Source organism: Erinaceus europaeus, chromosome 17 (assembly GCF_950295315.1).
Source record: "Erinaceus europaeus chromosome 17, mEriEur2.1, whole genome shotgun sequence".
NCBI classification, from domain to species: domain Eukaryota; kingdom Metazoa; phylum Chordata; class Mammalia; order Eulipotyphla; family Erinaceidae; genus Erinaceus; species Erinaceus europaeus.
This window is the reverse complement of record NC_080178.1, coordinates 78,217,160-78,235,711: the sequence shown is the minus strand read 5'-3', so window position 1 is coordinate 78,235,711 and position 18,552 is coordinate 78,217,160. Positions and strand designations below refer to the sequence as shown.

Here is an 18,552-nt window from a genome sequence, read left to right as displayed (position 1 = left end):
CTGCAGGTGGGTTGCAGGACGGCATGGAAGCTCATTTCAGGTAAAATGTCAGCTCTCTTGGAATGGATGAGAGGATTCTCAGAGCTTGAAGAAGCCGGTGTGACTGAGGCAGGCCTCCTGAAAGACGAAGGCTTGGCACAGCGGCACAGCTTGAAACTGACTTCCCAAAGAAGTCCCATTCCAGCCACATGCTGATTGCTTAAGAAAAAGAACAAAGTTAATGGTCTTGGCCAAATCATAAATGCAGACAGAACTGATCTTTGGAGGAGTCTCAAAGCTCCTTCTCTGTCCTGACGGGGCTCAACAGTATCAGACTTGGGCACAGTGGTTCAAAGAGAGCCATGGCACTGACGTGTGATATAAATGTTAGAGCCTAAAACCGTAGAGAAGAAGCGTTCGTATATTGAATTTGAAGTTGACTTAACCTCAAAAACTCTTGCATTATAAATAGTGTTTTTATTATTTTATTTTTATTAATTATGTAATAATGATCAATAAGCCTGTGAGATAAGAGGAGTACAATTCCACACAACTCCCACCACCGGAGTTCCGTATCCCATCCCCTCCACCGGGAGGTTTCCTAGTCTTTATCCCTTATTCAAGTAAGGACCCAGGATCGTTATGGGGAGCAGAAGGTGGGAGGTCTGACTTCTGTAATTGTTTCTCCGCTGGACCTGGGTGTTGGCATGTCAATCCACACCCCCAGCCTGTCTCTGTCTTTCCCTAGTGGGGCAGGGCTCTGGGGAGGTGGGGCTCCAGGACACGTGGGTGAAGTCGTCTGCCCAGAGAGGTCAGGTTAGCTTCCTGGTAGCATCTGCAGCTTGGTGGCTGAAAAGACAGTAAGCTATAAAGCGGAGCAAATTGTTTGATAAACAGGAACGTAAAGGTAAGAACAGAGCAGTGAGATTTGGGGTATTCATGTTGAAAAAGCTAGGAAGCCTATTTTAGGTCTATTCCGAGGGACCTGTGACTTCACTAATTTTTGCCTGAGCCCAACCTTTAACATGCAGGAGGGCTGAAAGTCTTGTCTGGGAGGCGGTGCTAGAGTTGGGAATAAGACTAGAGCTGGGTCAGGGCAGAGAGTAGCTGCCAAATACGGGGAAAGTCTGTAAATCCCGTTACCTGTAAACCTCATCGACCTGACCTGGGGCCCATGTCTATTCATATTTAGTCGACTCGTATTTTTAACCTCGCTTCCTAGGGCAAGGAGAAAGAATTGCTAAGTTTACTAACCAGAACAGACGTGAGAAGGTCTTGATAAAAGAGAGCTCGAGTTATGTGGAGAGAGGGCAGCCCTTAGTTTAGTAAGAAGGCACTTTGATCTTGGTAGGAATGAAATGCCATTGGCTGCGCACAGGGACAAGCACTCTAAGCACAGCGGCCAAGCTTTATATGAAAATAAGCCTGATGCACGTGACATGACAGCTATTCAACTGGGCCCCCTTGAAGTGGCAGCTTCTTTTTTTTTTTCTTTTTTCTTTCTTTCCTCCCTAATTGTACTCTGTGTGATTTGGGTTGGAATTGTAGACCGGAGGCTGTCATTTGCAACCAAATGTCTCTGTTGGCTATTCACACAAGGAGAAGTAAGTGGAAGGGAATAATTTGCTCCACACGTGTTTTAAGCTGCTGTCACTGAGGAAAAGGGTCTCTGGCTTCAGTTACCTCTCCCCTCACCCCAACATTTCTCACATCTCAAAATGGGTTGAGTTCTGAAATGACATGGTCAGTGAGTAAGAAATGCCACCATATCAAGAGGGGCTCATGGTCCTAAAACACATCCGATTCTCTTCAGTTAAGCTGTGGTTACGCCATTATCTTTACCACTGTTTTTGTTTTTTTCCATTTTTTCAGACTTATCTTTATTGGATAGAGACAGCCAGAAATCAAGAGGGAGGGGGGTGATAGAGAGGAAGGGAGAAAGAGACACCCGCAGCACTGCTTCGCCACTTGCAAAGCTTTCCCCCTGCAGGTGGGGACCCCGGGGGCTTGAACCTGGGTCCTTGAGCACTGTAACGTGCACTCAACCAGGTGCGCCACCACCCGGACCCTTGTTTTTGTTTTTGTTTATTCATTCATTTCTCAGTAGGCAGATAGCTACTTCACATACAGGGACATGGTGGTCAGCAAATGGACCTGTCCACACCTTTTTTTCTTAACTTCCTAAGAAAGATATCTGAAGCCTCTTGGTACTTTCTGTGCTTACTGCCATCTGTTCCTGCTTCTGTTTATTCCCATGTATATGTAAAGAGCCTTTTGTCCTCACTTCTTAGTAGGCCTCCCTCGGGGAGCCAGGACTGTAATCCTCATCCAGCAAGGCAGTGTCACTAACAGGTTTCCCACCGATTTTGTTTTTGATTCACAAATTGAAAATGTGTTTGACTCTACAGATTAGCCCTAGAGAAATTGCTGTCACTTTGCCAGCTCCCATGTCATAGGCCAGTGGAGTAGGCATCTGACAGTCTGTTGAATAACCTTCCTCAAGGAGACTGAAGCACCTCAGGAAGGTCACACAGGGAGTCGGGCGGTGGCACAGCGGGTTCAGCGCAGGTAACGCAAAGCAAAAGGACCGGCAGAAGGATCCCGGTTCGAGCCCCCGGCTCCCCACCTACAGGGGAGTCGCTTCACAGGTGGTGAAGCAGGTCTGCAGGTGTCTGTCTTTCTCTCCCCCTCTCTGTCTTCCCCTCCTCTCTTCATTTCCCTCTGTCCTATCCAACAACAACGACATCAACAACAATTATAATAACTACAACAATAAAACAGCAAGGGCAACAAAAGGGAATAAATAAATAAATAAATATACTTTTTAAAGTATATACATCATTCATGAGTTTGAAAGAACATTCCACCCAATCTCTCCAGAGCCCAACCCCACTAGGGAAAGACAGAAACAGGCTGGGGGTGTGGATCCACCTGCCGACATCCGTGCTCAGAGGAGAAGCAATTACAGAAGCCAGACCTCCCACCTTCTGCACCAATGTAAAATTCTGGTCCGTAGTCCCAGAGGGGTAAACCGGAGGGAAGTAAGCCAGAGGGCTGTGTACTCCCATTCCACCAGGACCCGAAACATTGATCACCAGGAATCTTGTCTGGCCCATCGCTGACAAATCAGGGAAGCAAATCTGGGAAACACCAGAGGAAGCCAGGAACGATTTTGCTTATCTGAGAGAGAAGGAGAAAGGAGAGACACTTGGAAGTAGTTGTAGGGGTGAACTAGGAAGGAAGTGAAGGCAGGAGTGCTGAGACTGTTAAATGGGAGGGAAGTGTATATATGGACAGGTGATTATAGAATGATTATATAGATTATTATTATGTAGACAGATGATTATAGAGTCAGCCCGTAGCAGCCACCTTGGGAGAACCACTGCAGTTTCCAATGGAGGGGATGGGACACAGAACTCTGGTGGTGGGGACAGTGTGGAATTGTACCCCTGTTATTTTACAATTTTTTAAATCAGTATTAAATCACTTAACACAGACTAAAGAAAGAAAGAACATTCCACTGAACTCTGCTTTGCTCTTAAGGAGCTGGGTACACAGACCTAAGAGAATCCACCTTGCACATCTTTTGGTGTGACTGGCAGCCCCACAGGCTGCTCAGCAGTGGCACTGAGGGGCAGGTGACTGTCATGGGGCCATGGAAGAGGCAGAAGCAGGTCTTTTTGCCTGAGGACATTTAGGATGGTCACACAAAGACACAGGGACACAGATGACATTCGAACTGAATCTGTTATCGTCGCCGTCGTCATTTGAATGAGGTATCGAGGACTGAACGCAGGACCTCACACGCAGGCTGGCTGCACTCCCACGGACCAGCGTTCCCACTCAGCTTTCTTTTTATTATTGTCTGAGCAGCGCCAACTGTGGAGCTCCCCCTGCTTTGTCTCTGTCGCTCTCCTGTGGTGTCAGGGACCTAGCCCAGGGCCTCCCAGTGCAGGGCATGCTGTCTGCTGCTAGCTACCACAGTGACCCCGAGCTGAATTAAAAAAACAAAAACAAAGGGGGTCGGGCGGTGGCACAGCGGGTTAAGCACACATGGCGCAAAACACAAGGACCGGCCTAAGGATCCTGGTTCGAGCCCCCGGCTCCCCACCTGCAGGGGAGTCGCTTCACAGGCGGTGAAGCAGGTCTGCAGGTGTCTGTCTTTCTCTCCCCCTCTGTCTTCCCCTCCTCTCCCCATTTCTCTATATCCTATCCAACAACGAACAACATCAACAACAACAATAATAACCACAACAAGGCTACAACAACAAGGGCAACAAAAGGGGGAAAAAACTGCCAAGTGGAAGGGGCTGGGGAGACAGAGCAGGAGTTACCTAGGAAAGTGGACGCTTCTGCAGCAACAGCCCCACTAGGAAGGAACGGGCCCCACGCCCTTGCAGGCCTTGGAGAACTTGGAGAAAGTGAGAGCTTCTGTGAAGATCCCATAGCAGGAACTTTCCGAGTCTCCTGAAAACATAAGGCATAATAATACGACCTGGGAAAGGCTTGCAGAGCTGAGTCTATGCTGACTGACATATATCCCTGAACCTTGATCACATGAGTACTTTTTTTCTTCAAACAAACAAACAAAAAAAAACCCTTGAACTCTTCAGGACAGCTAAGGCAAAAACTAAATTGGGAGTTCCCTTGATCTCACGTGAGAATCCATCTGACAGCTGTTCCTCCGATGCTTTTGTTCCGAGCCTGGTCACTAACAAAGCCAAAGTCAGACGGGGTCCGTCCTTTCCTGTGAGGGACTTTTTAACTCAGCTCCCTGCCATGACTGCAGTCAGGGATGCTAAGCCTCTGTCCAGGAAAACACACAAACGGTACGGCCGCAGTGCCTGGCGTCTACCCGTTGCTGGAGACCCGATTAACTTCACCCTGAGACCATCACTTGAAGAGAAAAGCCTGAGGAGACAAGATTTGAAGCTGTCCCTGTCCTCACCCGTCTCCGCAGAGGCTGAGTGGATGATCGTGACGGTCACCGACCCCTCTCAGACTGCAGCCACAGGCTTCTCCTACTAGACCTCCAGCCTTAGTGATGGAGGAGAGCCCTTTGCCCCGTGTAGGTGGGCATGCAGGGTGCAGCCTACCCACCTGCTCCACTTCCATCTCTTTTGCAAACCACGGAGCTATATAAGCTTCATATAAATAGTTCAAGCAGTTCAGAAGGCTTGAGAAGGTAAAAAACATCCCTTGGGGCCTATACCCCTCTGGGCCATTTATTGCTATCGACAAACACTGTGCAGACATAGGTTGTTTTCATTAATAAAAAAGGTTTATGCCTCATGTGTTATTTGGTGACTTTTTTTTTTTCAGCACTTCAAATACCATGGGCTTAAGATGTCTGTAAAGCATGAAACGTGGAGCATGAGTGTCAGCTTTTGTTCCTTTTTTTGGTAAAGACTTGTAAGCAGAGTTGCCAGATTTAGTGACTAAAAACATAGGTCAGGCCAGGCAGGGTCACAAGATACCATGTATAAGGATCCGGGTTCAACCCCCCCAGCCCCACCTTCAGAGGTGAAGTAGTGCTACCTACCACCTGTCTTTCTTCCTGCCCTTCCCTCCCTCTCAGCTTCTGTGTCTGTCAAATTAATAAGTAAAAATTAAAAAAAAAATAAGTCAGGGAGTTAGATTTGAATTGCAGGTGACACTGTGTTGTGTGTGTGTGTGTGTGTGAGTGTGTGTGTGTGAGTGTGTGAGTGTGTGTGAGTGTGTGTGTGTGAGTGTGTGTGTGTGTGTGTGTGTGAGTGTGTGTGTGAGTGTCAGTATGTGTGTGAGTGTGTGTGTGAGTATATTGTCCTGTGTGGTGCTGGGGACTTGCGATACCCAAGGTTACTTACGTATATAAGAAATCACATTTGACTTGGTGTCGTTCCCTTTATGTAGCACCACTGCCTTCAATGTGAACTATCTTGTTGTTGTTGTTAGACTTTTAATGTCCAGCTCGACATCAGAACAGGGCTGATTCCCAGGTGCGGCAAAGATGGCCCCATGGCTGCCGTCCGTCCGTCTGCCTGCACACCTGATGAACGTGGCACGGACCGACCCGGCTCGGCGGCGGCGGGGAACCTAGTTCGCTTTAGCCGCCTCTCCTGGAAAGAACCGCGGCACAGCTGCTTTGTACTTGGGGTGGGGACCTTGGCTATTTCACCGCGGTTCTGTGTGAAGTCACCAGCGGCGATTACCTGAAGTTATGTGGGTGATATTAATTGAATTTCTTTAACGAGCTGGCTAATATTTTCTAGACATTTGCAATGCAAACAGCCAGCCTTTCAGGCAATGCCTATTGTGATTAGAGCAAGCTTTTATGAGTCTTTGAAGTACTGAATGTTTATGAAATTCAAATAGGGGGCCAATCTGCACAATCAAGGGAAACTTGGTGGTGCTTTTTTTTTTTAAAAAAAAAAAAAAAAACAACTTCTATTTTGCAGATGCAAATATATGCTGTAATTAGTGAGAAGTAACTTACAGAGCTGCGGCTGGGTTCATTCCTGTTCTTATTGGAAACAGCGGTGGCAGAAGTCCAGCTGCTGTCCTGTGTGCTGGGCAGGGGTACAGGGCCCCCACGTGTACAAAGACTCCCTTCCCGTGGCTGGAGGCCTCCGTGTCATCTCGGCTTCTCCTGCGCTGGCCTCCCAGAGACCAGAGTGGTGGGGAGCCTGGGGGGGTCTGGCAGAGGGGTTGGGAGCAAACCCTTGTTTGCTGCCCATGCTCTGGAGGTGGGGGGACTTGTGCCCAAAGACTCGAGGCCCAGTTCGGCGAGATGGTCCTGTCCTCTCCCTGGTGCCTGGCCGGCCCGCTCCATGTAACAAACCTGGATGGCTGCCCACAGCAGGGCCCAGCTCCCAGCTCCCGGCGCTGCCTGCCAAGGAACCAGATGCTGCCATTGGAAAAAATTGCTTCACAATCTGAAATCTTGGTCCTTTGATCATTCCTCAGAGAGGATGGGGAGGAGAGGTTCAAAGTGGCGGTTTGAAAACGCCATCGTCTCCTTGTATCCATCAGTGCCTATCAGACCGTCTCTTGTCAGGGGACAGCGTTCTTGATACTTTCATTTTTGCTACCAAGTAATTCTGCCCAGCCCTTGCAAGCCCTCAGGGTGGGAAGGGAGTGCCCACAGCCTGCTCCTTTCCTGAACTTGTGTCCTGTCCTTGCCCCCCCCCCCCCCCGCCTTTGCTTCCTCTCTGTTCCAGCAGGTTTTTTTTTTTCCCCCTGCAAAAGTGAGTGACAAAGTAGTTGTCACCAGCCAGCCGCTGCCTCCTCTGCACTAAAGACACAATTTCATTCTGTACTGAACAACCCTGACACTCACCGCTGGGTCCTTCCACGCCTAGAGCCAGATTTTCAGAGGCTGGAAGTTGTGCAGGGATGGTCCCCACCCCACCCCACCCCTCACTTCATTCAGAGAACTCTGGACCCTACATAACTGCACCACATGTCATGTCCACACCCATGAAATGGGAAGGACCTTTTGTTAGAGAGAGAGAGAGAGAGAGAGAGACAGACAGACCACGGCAGTAAAGCTTTCTTTAGTGTGGTGGGGGGCCAGGCTCAAGCCTGGATTAGTGCCTGGCAAAGCAGCCCTTCTGCTGGCCCTAGGAAGAGTCATTCTTTGAAGAACGTTTCATCTTGAATCTTGTTTAAATTCAACAGCATGAAATTAGACAGCGGACTCTATTTGTGAAAACATGAGGTAACAGAGGGAAAAGAGTGTAACAAAAGAATGGCTTGGGGTTCAGGTGGTGGCGCAGCGTGTTAGCGCACGTGGCACAGAACGAAGTGCAGTGCGGTGACCAGAGTAAGGGTCCCGGTTCGAGCCCCCAGCTCCCCACCTGCAGGGGGGTTGCTTCACAAGTGGTGAAGCAGGTCTGCAGGTGTCTGTCTTTCTCTCTTCCTGTCTTCCCCTCTCCATTTCTCTCTGTCTTGTCCAGCAACAATGACAGCAGTAATAATAACCACAACAATGATAAAACAAGGGCAACAAAAGGGAAAAAAATAGCCTCCAGAATTAGTGGGTTCCACTGAGCCCCAGCAATAACCCTGGAGGCAAAAAGAAAGAAAGAAAGAAAAGAATGACTTAGGGGAGAAATTGTGATTTTTTATTGTTTCTTTGCTGTCTGATACAGTAAGTGTTCTCTCTCTCTCTCTCTCTCTGTCTCCTTCCCTCTCCCTCTCTCCCTCTCTCCCTCTCTCCCTCTCTCCCTCTCTCTCTCTCTCTGGCATTGTAAACTCTCTCTGCTTTGACCTTATATGATTTTCCAGGACTTACCCACAGATAGACCTTAAAGTCTTGAAATCATTCAGCACTTTGCCTACATGTCTGTTCAAAGCATTTATTATTTAATGATTGCCTTCTTTCCCCCCCAGAAATAATTCTGTGTTAATATTTATTAACATGCATTATTGGATAGAGACTGAGTGACACTGAGAGGGGAGGGGAAGATAGAAAGAGACAGAGGCACCTGCAGCCCTACTTCACCACTCAGGAAGCTTTCCCCCTTGCAGGTGGGAACTGGGGGCTTGAACTCAGGTCCTTGAACACTGTAACGTGAGCACTTAATTAGGCGCGCCACCGCCAGGTCCCCCCCCCCCCCCGCCATAAGTAATTCTACACCATTCATCCTTTGAGTAGTTATATCCAAAACCTTAAGACTTGCCAGAAATCTGCAAATCAGCAATGTCTTCAGGTTTTGACTGAAGAAGTGGAGGTTACTTCTTGGCCACATACTGTGTAAGTGTGGATGGGGCTAAACAGCCCTTTCTGAGTCAACCACCAGGAATCCCCCATTCCTTGAGGGAGGGCCTTCCCCATAGTCATCATCTCTGTCCTCAGCCACTCATCCAAGCAGAAAGGTAAAAGCACAGTCGGCAGCCGTCATATCCGTGGTCTCTCCCCGTCAGCGCAGTGGCCGCTGGAAATGAGGCTTCCCCACAGCTGCAGGTGAGGACAGTGGCCGCTGCCCGTGGTCTCAGGAAGCTACACAAGCGGCAGGCGACGGCTCACAGCAGAGCAGCAGTCCCAGGGGCACACAGGGCCTGAGGGTGCTGTGGCAAGAAAGAAGAAGAAAGGTGAGGGAAGGGGAAGGGAAGGAGCCATGCAGGAGTGTCTCCGAGGTTTCTCAGGCCTGTGGCATTCCACAAAGCGGAGGAAAGTCCAGAGAAGGTCCGTTGCAGCTGGGTGGCGGCCTCAAGTCCACATTGCTGCCCAGGAGATTTGAGAGACAGCTGTCACCCCTCACCCGATAATGTGTCCGTTATCTGAATGTAGTCAGATACATATGATCCTTTTTTTTTTTTTTGCTATTATTTTTACTTATTTAGAGCCAGATAGAGACAGCCAGAAATGGAGAGGGAAGTGGTAGATGGAGGGGGGTGGGGGGATGAGGGTAGAGAGAGAGACCTGCAGCCCTGCTACACCATCAGTCATGAAGCTTTCCCCCTGCAGGCGGGGACCAGGAACTCGAACCTGGATCCTTGCCCATTGTAACATGTGCGCTCAACCAGGTGCGCCACCACCCGGCCCCTTGCATATGAGTCTTTGCAAGTGTAGCGTGGTGGCCCGGGAGATGGCACAGTGGGTGAGCCTCAAGCATGAGGTTCTGAATTCAGTCTCTGGCATATCTGTCACCAAGTATCCAAGTGGTGCTCTGGTTTTCCTCTCTCTCTCTTCCTCCTCCTTCCTCTCTCCCTCTCCCTCGTTAAGAAATACAATTTCTGAAAAAGAATGTAAAAATCAGGAGTCGGGCGGTAGCACAGCGTTAAGCGCACGTGGCGCAAAGCACAAGGACCGGCATAAGGACCCGGGTTCGAGCCCCCAGCTCCCCTCCTGCAGGGGAGTCACTTCACAGGCGGTGAAGCAGGTCTGCAGGTGTCTGCCTTTCTCCCCCCCCCCATCTTTGCCTTTTCTCTCCATTTCTCTGTTCTGTCCAACAACAACAACATCAATAACAATAATAATAACTATCACAATAAAACAACAAGGGCAACAAAAGGGAATGAATAAATAAATTTTTTTTTAAATCTTTAGAAAATGAAAGAGTGGCATTGAGGAAAAAGAAAAGACCAAGCAAGGGGCCAGGAGGTGGCGCACCTGGTTGAGCGCACATGTTACAGTGCGCAAGGACCCAGGTTCGAACCCCCAGTCCCCACCTGCAGGGGAAAAGCTTTACAAGTGGTGAAGCAGGGCTGCAGGTGTCTCTCTCTCTCTCCCTCTCTATCACCCCCCTCCCTCTTGATTTCTGGCTGTCTCTAGCCAGTAAACAAAGATAATAATAAATAAACAAAATAAGAAACTGTTTAAAAAAGTAAAAAGAGACCAAGCAAGATGGCAGCTATCCATGTCAGAATGACTCTGGCTTGAAAATGGCCACCAAAAGCTAAGAGTCAGAAATATAGGAGCCCTCAGGAAACTAGACCAGACCCCTCCTCAGAGCCTCCAGAGAGGAACGCAGCTCTTATAACACTTAGATCTCTTGCAACCAGTTTTTGATATCCTCCCAAATAGAACTGTAAGGTCATAAATAATCTGTGTGAGTGCAGGTCACTTTGTTTGGGCAGGCGAGATCCTGTTTGCAGTGCAAGTGACCTCCACCCCACTCCTAAGGCACAGGAGAGAGAACCAGGGCATCGTTCTGATATATGTGATACGGGAATTAAACTCAGGACCCCAGGCTTCAAAGTCCACCATGTTATCTGTCCCCTGTTCCACTTCCCAGGCCCACTGTCTCGTTCTAAAAACACCCACTGGAGCTAGAGAGCCCCAGTGATGACAACAATGATTACAAAATTAATAATAATAATAATAATAAAAGAACCATTGGGGCTGGGTGGTGGCACACCTGGTTGAGCGCACATGTTACAGTGCGCAAGGACGCAGGTTCAAGGCCTCAGTCCTCACCTGCAAGAGGAAATCTTTACCAGTGGTGAAGCAGGGCTGCAGGTGTCTCTCTGTCTCTTTCCCTCTATCTCCCCCTACCCTCTCTGACTGTCTCTATTCAATAAGTAAAGCTAATAAAAAAATTAGAAAAATAAATAAAATAAGAACTTAAAAAAAAAAAACAAAGTCTATCTAGCAACATAGGTTTTGGGAATGGTTTTCCAGAATCTGACAATAGGCAGATAAGGCAGCTATAAGGCAGCTCAGGCCAGAGTACCATCAGAAGAATTCTTTTCTTCAAATTATTACTAAAGGGGTTAATGCTTTACAGGGCAGTCACTGACATATGTGTACAGTTTTATTATGTAATAGACTGCCAGAGTTTTCCTCCTGTCCTCCCTCCCTCTGCCTCCCCAGAGTCCTCTGCTTTGGTGCAATAAGGATCTCTTTATAGAGTAGTTGGACCAAAAGTTAACAGACCAGTTTATATGTCAAAGTAGGCAAAGATGTCTTAGAAGGACTTGTTCTCCCCTGTTGCGTTTGAACACTTTGGAACCTGTCCCATAACCAGCTGTTTTCAGGCCTTAACTTAGACCTAAGGGAGAGCATGTAATTTGAATTTGAATCTGTTGGTGAGATGACTGCTGAGTCTTTAGTTGTGTTTTGTATGTATTTGCCTTCAGAAAAATACCCTGTGGTGTGTGTGTGTGTGTGTGTGTGTGTGTGTGTGTGTGAGAGAGAGAGAGAGAGAGAGAGAGACTGAGCAGCAGCCTGGGAGGTGGTACGGCAGGTCGAGTGTCTGGCTTGAGGTCTGAGTTTGATCCCCGACACTGTATATACCAGTGATGCTCTGGGGAGTGGTGTTTCTCATCCTCTCTCTCTCTCTCTCTCTCTCTCTCTCTCTCCTCTCTCTTTCTCTCTCCTCTCTCTCTCTGTCTCTCTCTCTCTCTTACACACACACACACACACATACACACACACAAAAGAACTAATTAGGCAGAACTCTCTGGAGCCAGCACACTTTTTCTCATTTTCTTGCCTTGAGAACTATAGGAAACAGGTTTACTCTTGAGGCTTTTAGTTGGGAAAAGTGACTCAGGAGAGTAGGCAAGGAGCTCAGCACGAAGCCCAGACTCCTTACAGTTTTCTTTGTTGCTGACTCTTTCTTACCAATGCTGACATTCTTTCTTTGATATTACCTTTGCTTTGAGGGAGTTCAGTGACCACATTTTTTTTTTTCTGGGATAATCTGTAATATCATCGGCTGAGAGATAATTATCTTCCACATCAAAAACGTCCTCCTAGAAAATTCTCAAAGAGCAGCTGTTATACGTTTAGGTGGCTACATGATTATTTTCCATGTTTGAGAGTAATTGTAAAGGAGTTATAATAGCAAATTTGTTATTTACTATATCTGAGAAGCCTCTTGGAGTTTAAACTACTAATTTTACACTAATAATTACAGGGTTTTTTTCCCCAACTGTTAGCAATTAATTAATTAATTAAAAATTCACCCTTCCCTCTTATCTAAATGCAAACTAAGATGCCACTGAACTTATAACCCAACAGTTTGACTCCTGAGGACACCCAACAGAAATGCATATACCTGTCATCAGAAACATCCAGAGACCGGTCAGAGTAGCATTCTTCGTGGCGGGTCTAGTTGGGAGACGCCACGCGTCCCCCTAGGTAGCAGAATGGGTAGGTTGTGTTTTGCACGACAGTAAGGGGAGGAAATGATCACACACAACACCAGGATTGAAATTTCAAAAACAAAAAACAAGAAACCAGCCCAACAACCGTGTGGTGTTTCAGGATCGCGATTAGCCTCGTGCCCCGTGCAGCTGTGTGTCCTCTGAAGCCCTCTCGCCTCCCCAGCTCTTCTGTCCTTGTTCTGGGCAGCATTATCGTCACACACTTCCCGACCCCCTGGCTTCCTGCCTGCTTTGTTCTCCTGACTCACTGCCTCTCCCAGGGATGTCATCAGTGCTGCATGGCAAAGTCCGTGAGAGCAGGGCTAGCTCACTTCTTGCCTCCCTTTATCTCTGCCTCTACTCACAGAGTCAGGGGTCAGCGGAGGGCAGGAGGAAAGAAGCCATCAGCCAGCGACCTAGACCTTAAGACGGCCTCTGTCTCCCTGCTCACATCGCACCCTGTGCCACAGCTCTCCAGGGGTACCTTTGCTGTAGGAAGCAGCATGGGTGCCTTGTCTGCTCTCCATCACCCCTTGGTGGCCTCTAATTGCATCTCCAAACTTATTTCTCCCAATCTCCTTGGTCCTCGCACCGTAGCTAGAATGAAGCTGTCAGCCCACCCACCTGATTCCTCCAGACCTTCTCTCGTCCCACATGGCTCTCTTTCTCTCCCTCTCATCTCTGAGAACCTTTGACGTGCTACTTCTTTTCTGCCAGAACCAGAGCTACTTTCTGTACATCTCTCCAGTATTAGGTGGTAGTCAAGCCCTCTGTTTACTATCTAGCCTGAGCTTCCTGTAGTAGATACTAAAATAAAACAAAACATTGCCTGAGAGACCACCAGGCTGGGGCACCTAGTAAAATCGACACCTGCAGCTGTTGCTAGGAGAATATCACCTCCCAAGCGCCCCCAGCCCTGTGCCAGCCCTGCCCACACTCAGCCAGGACGAGGTCCTCCTCTGCCAGTCCACTGCTGGTTGCAGTGACTCTGACTCTCTCTCTCCGATGAGAGAATAACCCCACCTCCCTTTCCTTCCCAACAGGCTGATCTGAACTGCAATATTCAAGACGATGCCGGGGCTTTTTATGGCGTCACTAGTCAGTACGAGAGTTCTGAGAACATGACAGTCACCTGCTCCACCAAAGTCTGCTCCTTTGGGAAGCAAGTCGTAGAGAAAGTCGAGGTGAGTGGGCCTCTGTGTGCCGGTGCTTCCCCCCAGAGGCAGACTCTGGCCTCTCTGTAAGGCGTGACCAGGAGACCCAGCAGTTCCACTCCTAGGCATTCACCCAAAATGGTGCTCAAAGGTACAGTGGGAGACACAACACAGGTAAGTGACTGAGCTGGTCAGTCTCAGTAACCTTGAGGAGGGTGTGAGCATTCCAGAAGCCCAGAAGTGGGAATCCAGTGAGAGATTTGGAATGCAACTTAGAAACTTGATATTGACTGAGGAAGAAGCAGAAATTAAAAAAAAAAAAAATGCTTCAGAAGAAACAGGCAACAACTAGAGTTGCAAGACAAAAATTTGGGAGACAGGTGAAGGTTGAAAATACCAATTTGGGGAGTCGGGCGGTGGCGCAGCGGGTTAAGTGCACATGGCGCAAAGCACAAGGACCGATGGAAGGATCCTGGTTCGAGCCTCCGGCTCCCCACCTGCAGGGGGGTCGCTTCAGAGACGGTGAAGCAGGTCTGCAGGTGTCTGTCTTTCTCTTCCCCTCTCTGTCTTCCCCTCCTCTCTCCATTTATCTCTGTCCTATCCAACAATGATGACATCAATAACAACAATGGAAAACAACAAGGGCAACAAAAGGGAAATAAATAAATATTAAAAAAAAAAGAAAATACCAATTTGGTGGGCCAGGCATATGTTAAGAACCTAGGGAGAGAGAGCTTTGTGAATCATGAAGCCTTGTTACAAATGTATGTGTGTGTGCCTGCCTTTCTCCCTCTCCCTTTCCCCTCTCTTCCCCCTCTGCCTCTCCCTCTCTTCCCCCTCTGTCCCTTCCCTCTTGATTTCTGACTCTATCCAATAAATAAATCATTGAGATTTTTTTAAAAGAAAAGAAAAGATCAGTTGCGATGAGGGGGAGGGGAAACACAGACCACAGCACAAGGTGGAGGCGGAGGGTAGGGAGCTGGCCCAGGAAGACGGTGGGTGGGAAAGTGGTTGTTCAGAGACCAGGCTGGACGGCCTAGGTCCAGATGATCCCCATCTCCTCTGAGAAGGACAAAGTCAGATCAGCTGTTGGTGGCGGGGATGTGGAAGGTCGGTGTTAGGCACTGCTACTAGTCATGTTTTCGGGACGTCTCTGTGGATGAACTTCCTGCCTGAACACGTCGGTGTGAGCAGAGGTGGACAGATTGGCTCAGTTTCTCGGATTCCAGTTGTCTTTCCTTGTGGCCTCCGCTAACATTCAAAGCTTTGTAGCAGTTTAGGGAGCAAGAAACGGAACTTCTGTTTAATGGAAGTCGAGAAATTTTCATGGAGAAAGTCATGTGAGTGGGGCAGGTGCAGTTTTGTTTGTTGGTTTGCTTTTATCACCATCAGGATTATTGCTGAGGCTTTTTTTTTTTTTTTTTTTTTTTTTTTGCCTGCAGGGTTATCACTGGGAGCTCAGTGACTGCACTACGAAGCCACTGCTATGGTGGTCAGTTTTTTCTATTTTTAAAAAATATCTGTTTATTCCCTTTTGTTGCCCTTGTTGTTTTATTATTGTAGTTATTGATGTCGTTGTTGGATAGAACAGAGAGAAATGGAGAGAGGAGGGGAAGACAGAGGGGGAGAGAAAGACAGACACCTGCAGACCTGCTTCACCGCCTGTGAAGCGACTCCCCTGTGGGTGGGGAGCCGGGGGCTCGAACCAGGATCCTTACACCGGTCCTTGCGCTTTGCGCCATGTGCGCTCAACCTGCTGCGCTACCGCCCGACTCCCCAGTTTTTTCTATTTTTATTGGATGGGACAGAGAGAAACTGAGGAGTGAGAGATAGAGAGGGAGAGAGAAAGAGAGACACCTGTAGGCCTGAAGCACCCTCCCCAACCCCCGCAGGTAGAGTGCTGGGGGCTCGAACCCAGATTGGGTCCTTGTGCTTCATACTATGTGTGCCTGACCTGGTACCCCCTCGCTGAGGCTTTGTACCTGCAGCATGAATCCGTCACTCCTGATAATTTTTTTCTCTTTGTAAATTTCCTTTCTTTTTATTTGATAGGGCAGAGAAATTGAGAGAGGTGGAGCAGATAGGGAGAGAGAGAGAGGGACACAGCTGCAGCATTATTTCATTGCTCTTGATGCTTTCCAGCTGCAGGTGGGGACCCCGGGCTCAGGCCTGGATCCTTAAGCGGGGCAACCTGTACAGTCAGCCAGGTGCATGGCCCCCAGCGCCCTGGCAGGCCAAGTTTTACAATGAAGCCTTTAATCCAATATTATACATATGCATTTGGTATAAAATGAGACTTCCATTTCAGTTGTGTAAAGAAGTCAATGGATTAAAAGTAGATAGGTTGGTAGGCATCTGTTAAATAGATTTATTAATGTATTAGATTACTCAGCCTAAGGTGATAAAAAGTATCTTTCCCTTCGGTTACAGGATACATATGTCAGAGTCGCTAGTCACTCTGTCTCTTTATGGCCCAGTGCCCTCTGGGTTTGATTATAACACCCTGTGTTCTGATGTCCGTTGAGACAGTCTTATTATTTTTCTTCACATACTTGAAGATAGTAAATATTAAAACCCTTCCAAGTAAGATAATTTCACAATATAAAGAAAAACGGGAGTCGGGCGGTAGCACAGCGGGTTAAGTGCACATGGCGCAAAGCACAAGGACCAGCTTAAGGATCCTGGTTCGAGCCCCCGGCTCCCCATCTGCAGGGGAGTCATTTCACAAGCGGTGAAGCAGGTCTGCAGGTGTCTGTCTTTCTCTCCCCCTCTCAGTCTTCCCCTCCTCTCTCCATTGCTCTCTGTCCTATCCAACAACAACAACATCAATAACAACAATAATAACTACAACAATAATAATGACAAGGGCAACAAAAAATGAATAAAGAAATTAAAAAAAAATTTTTTTAAGGGGGGGAGTCAGGCGGTAGCGCAGCAGGTTGAGCGCAGGTGGCGCAAAGCACAAGGACCGACGGAAGGATCCCAGTTCGAGCCCCGGCTCCCCACCTGCAGGGGTGTCAATTCACAAGCGGTGAAGCAGGTCTGCAGGTGTCTGTCTTTCTCTCCTCCTCTCTGTCTTCCCCTCCTCTCTCCATTTCTCTCTGTCCTTTCCAACAACAATAACTACATCAATAAAGCAACAAAAGGGAATAAATAAATTAATAATAATAAAAGCTTAAAAAATATAAAGAAAAACAAAAACCTTGTTTGAGCAATCTTTTCTTATTTAACTTTTTCGTTTGTGAGTAATTGCAGGCTATCAGACGATAGGGTACAGTGTATATGGCATCACACCGCACCCACCAACAAAATTCTGTGTCCCCCACCCTGCCACCTCCCAGAGAAAACCACCGGAGCTCTCACGAGTCTTAGGAACAGTTTGCTTGTTTCTGTCTGTTTGGTTTTTACCGGAGCACTGCTCAGCTCTGGCTGATGGTACAGGACTGAACCTGGGACTTTGGAACCTCAGGCATGAGAGTCTCTGTGCATAACCACTATGCTGTCTACCCCTGGAACAGTCAGCTTGTTCAGCTTTTTTTAATTGCATTAAGTTTGGATATTACTTTGGAACAACTTGAAATATAGTTGATACTCTTTCTGATCCAGGACTTCCTGATATTTTCATTTCATTTGTATCTATTTTAGTAAGATTTTGCATTTTTATGTAGAGGCATTTTCCTTTCTTGTTAAATATATTTATAAATGTTAATATAATTTGTTAAGACAAATTTCCCACTTCTAGATCTTAATTACTAAAATAGAGAAAAACCATTTCTTTCGATATATGTGCTCTGTCTCTACTGTCCTCCCCACACGCATCTTCATGGGATTTCTTTCTATATAATCTTAGCAGCAAAGAGAAAGGGCTTTATTTACTTCTTTTTTAATTATTAGGCCAGTTTATTATTTTTTTTCCTGACCTTTTCATTTGTTGATACCTTTTCATTTGTTGGTTGTAAAACATAAGACAAAGAGTGATGTTCTTTGTATAGTTACTGATGTTAATAAAAGAAACAGTTTGGGTGTTTTGCCATTTTGGATTTTGTTGTTACCAATTTCTAAAAACGGCCTTTATAAAGTGCTTGAACACACATGTTACAATGCTCAAGGACCCAGGTTCGAGCCCCCAGTCCCCACCTGCAGGGGGAAGGCTTCTCAAGTGGTGAAGCAGGGCTGCTGGTGTCTCTCTGTCTCTCTCCCTCTGTATCACCCCCTTCCCTCTTGATTTCTGGCTGTTTTCCATCCAGTAAATAAACATAATAATTTTTTAAAACAACTTTAAAAAATAAAATAAAGTGCTTTCTCATAAGTGTGATAAGTGTTATCCTATATTTTAATTTTTATAATTTCCTTTTCAAATTTCAGTTTCAAAAGTACAGCATTTTGTTAAAAAAAAAAAAAAAAAAGGGTGGTCTGGCATAGTTTGAATGTCACAAATAACTATTCTTTAAGGACTACATGAAACTTAGTTGCAAAGCCATGTGGTCTCTATGCCTTTTTCAGTAGTAAATGTCTAGACAGCCTTCTGGTCATTTCCAAGGGTTTGGACATTTCTACTGGTTTTTGACTTAGTATTAGCAATTTGTACTTTGCTGGGGGGAAAATTTCTCTTCTCTTTTGGTTGTGGGTTTCTTCTTCCCATAAAGTTATGCAGAATAACCTCTTGCAAATCTTCTAATCTCTACTGTAATTGTGGCTTTGTTTCTTTTTCCTTCTTATGGCTGTAAGGGTTTATTTGGTTTATCTTCTGAAAGGATCCGTTTTTATATTCTGCCTACACTGACTTGAGCTTTTATCTTTATTGATTCCCGGTTCCCGGTTTCCTTTGGTTGCTTTGTGGTTT

General features: G+C 47.0%; 1 protein-coding gene across 5 annotated transcripts in view; it reads left to right on the top strand.

Moving 5' to 3' along the window:
* The window catches only part of TEAD1 (TEA domain transcription factor 1), an 83,115-nt gene that overhangs the window by 51,195 nt on the left and 13,368 nt on the right, over positions 1-18,552 (top strand). For all 5 annotated transcript variants that reach the window (XM_060177177.1, XM_060177176.1, XM_007521151.3 and 2 more), the window contains one exon: positions 13,599-13,739. In XM_060177177.1, the coding sequence (XP_060033160.1) occupies positions 13,599-13,739 (141 nt within the window). The remainder of the gene's footprint in view (positions 1-13,598; positions 13,740-18,552) is intronic.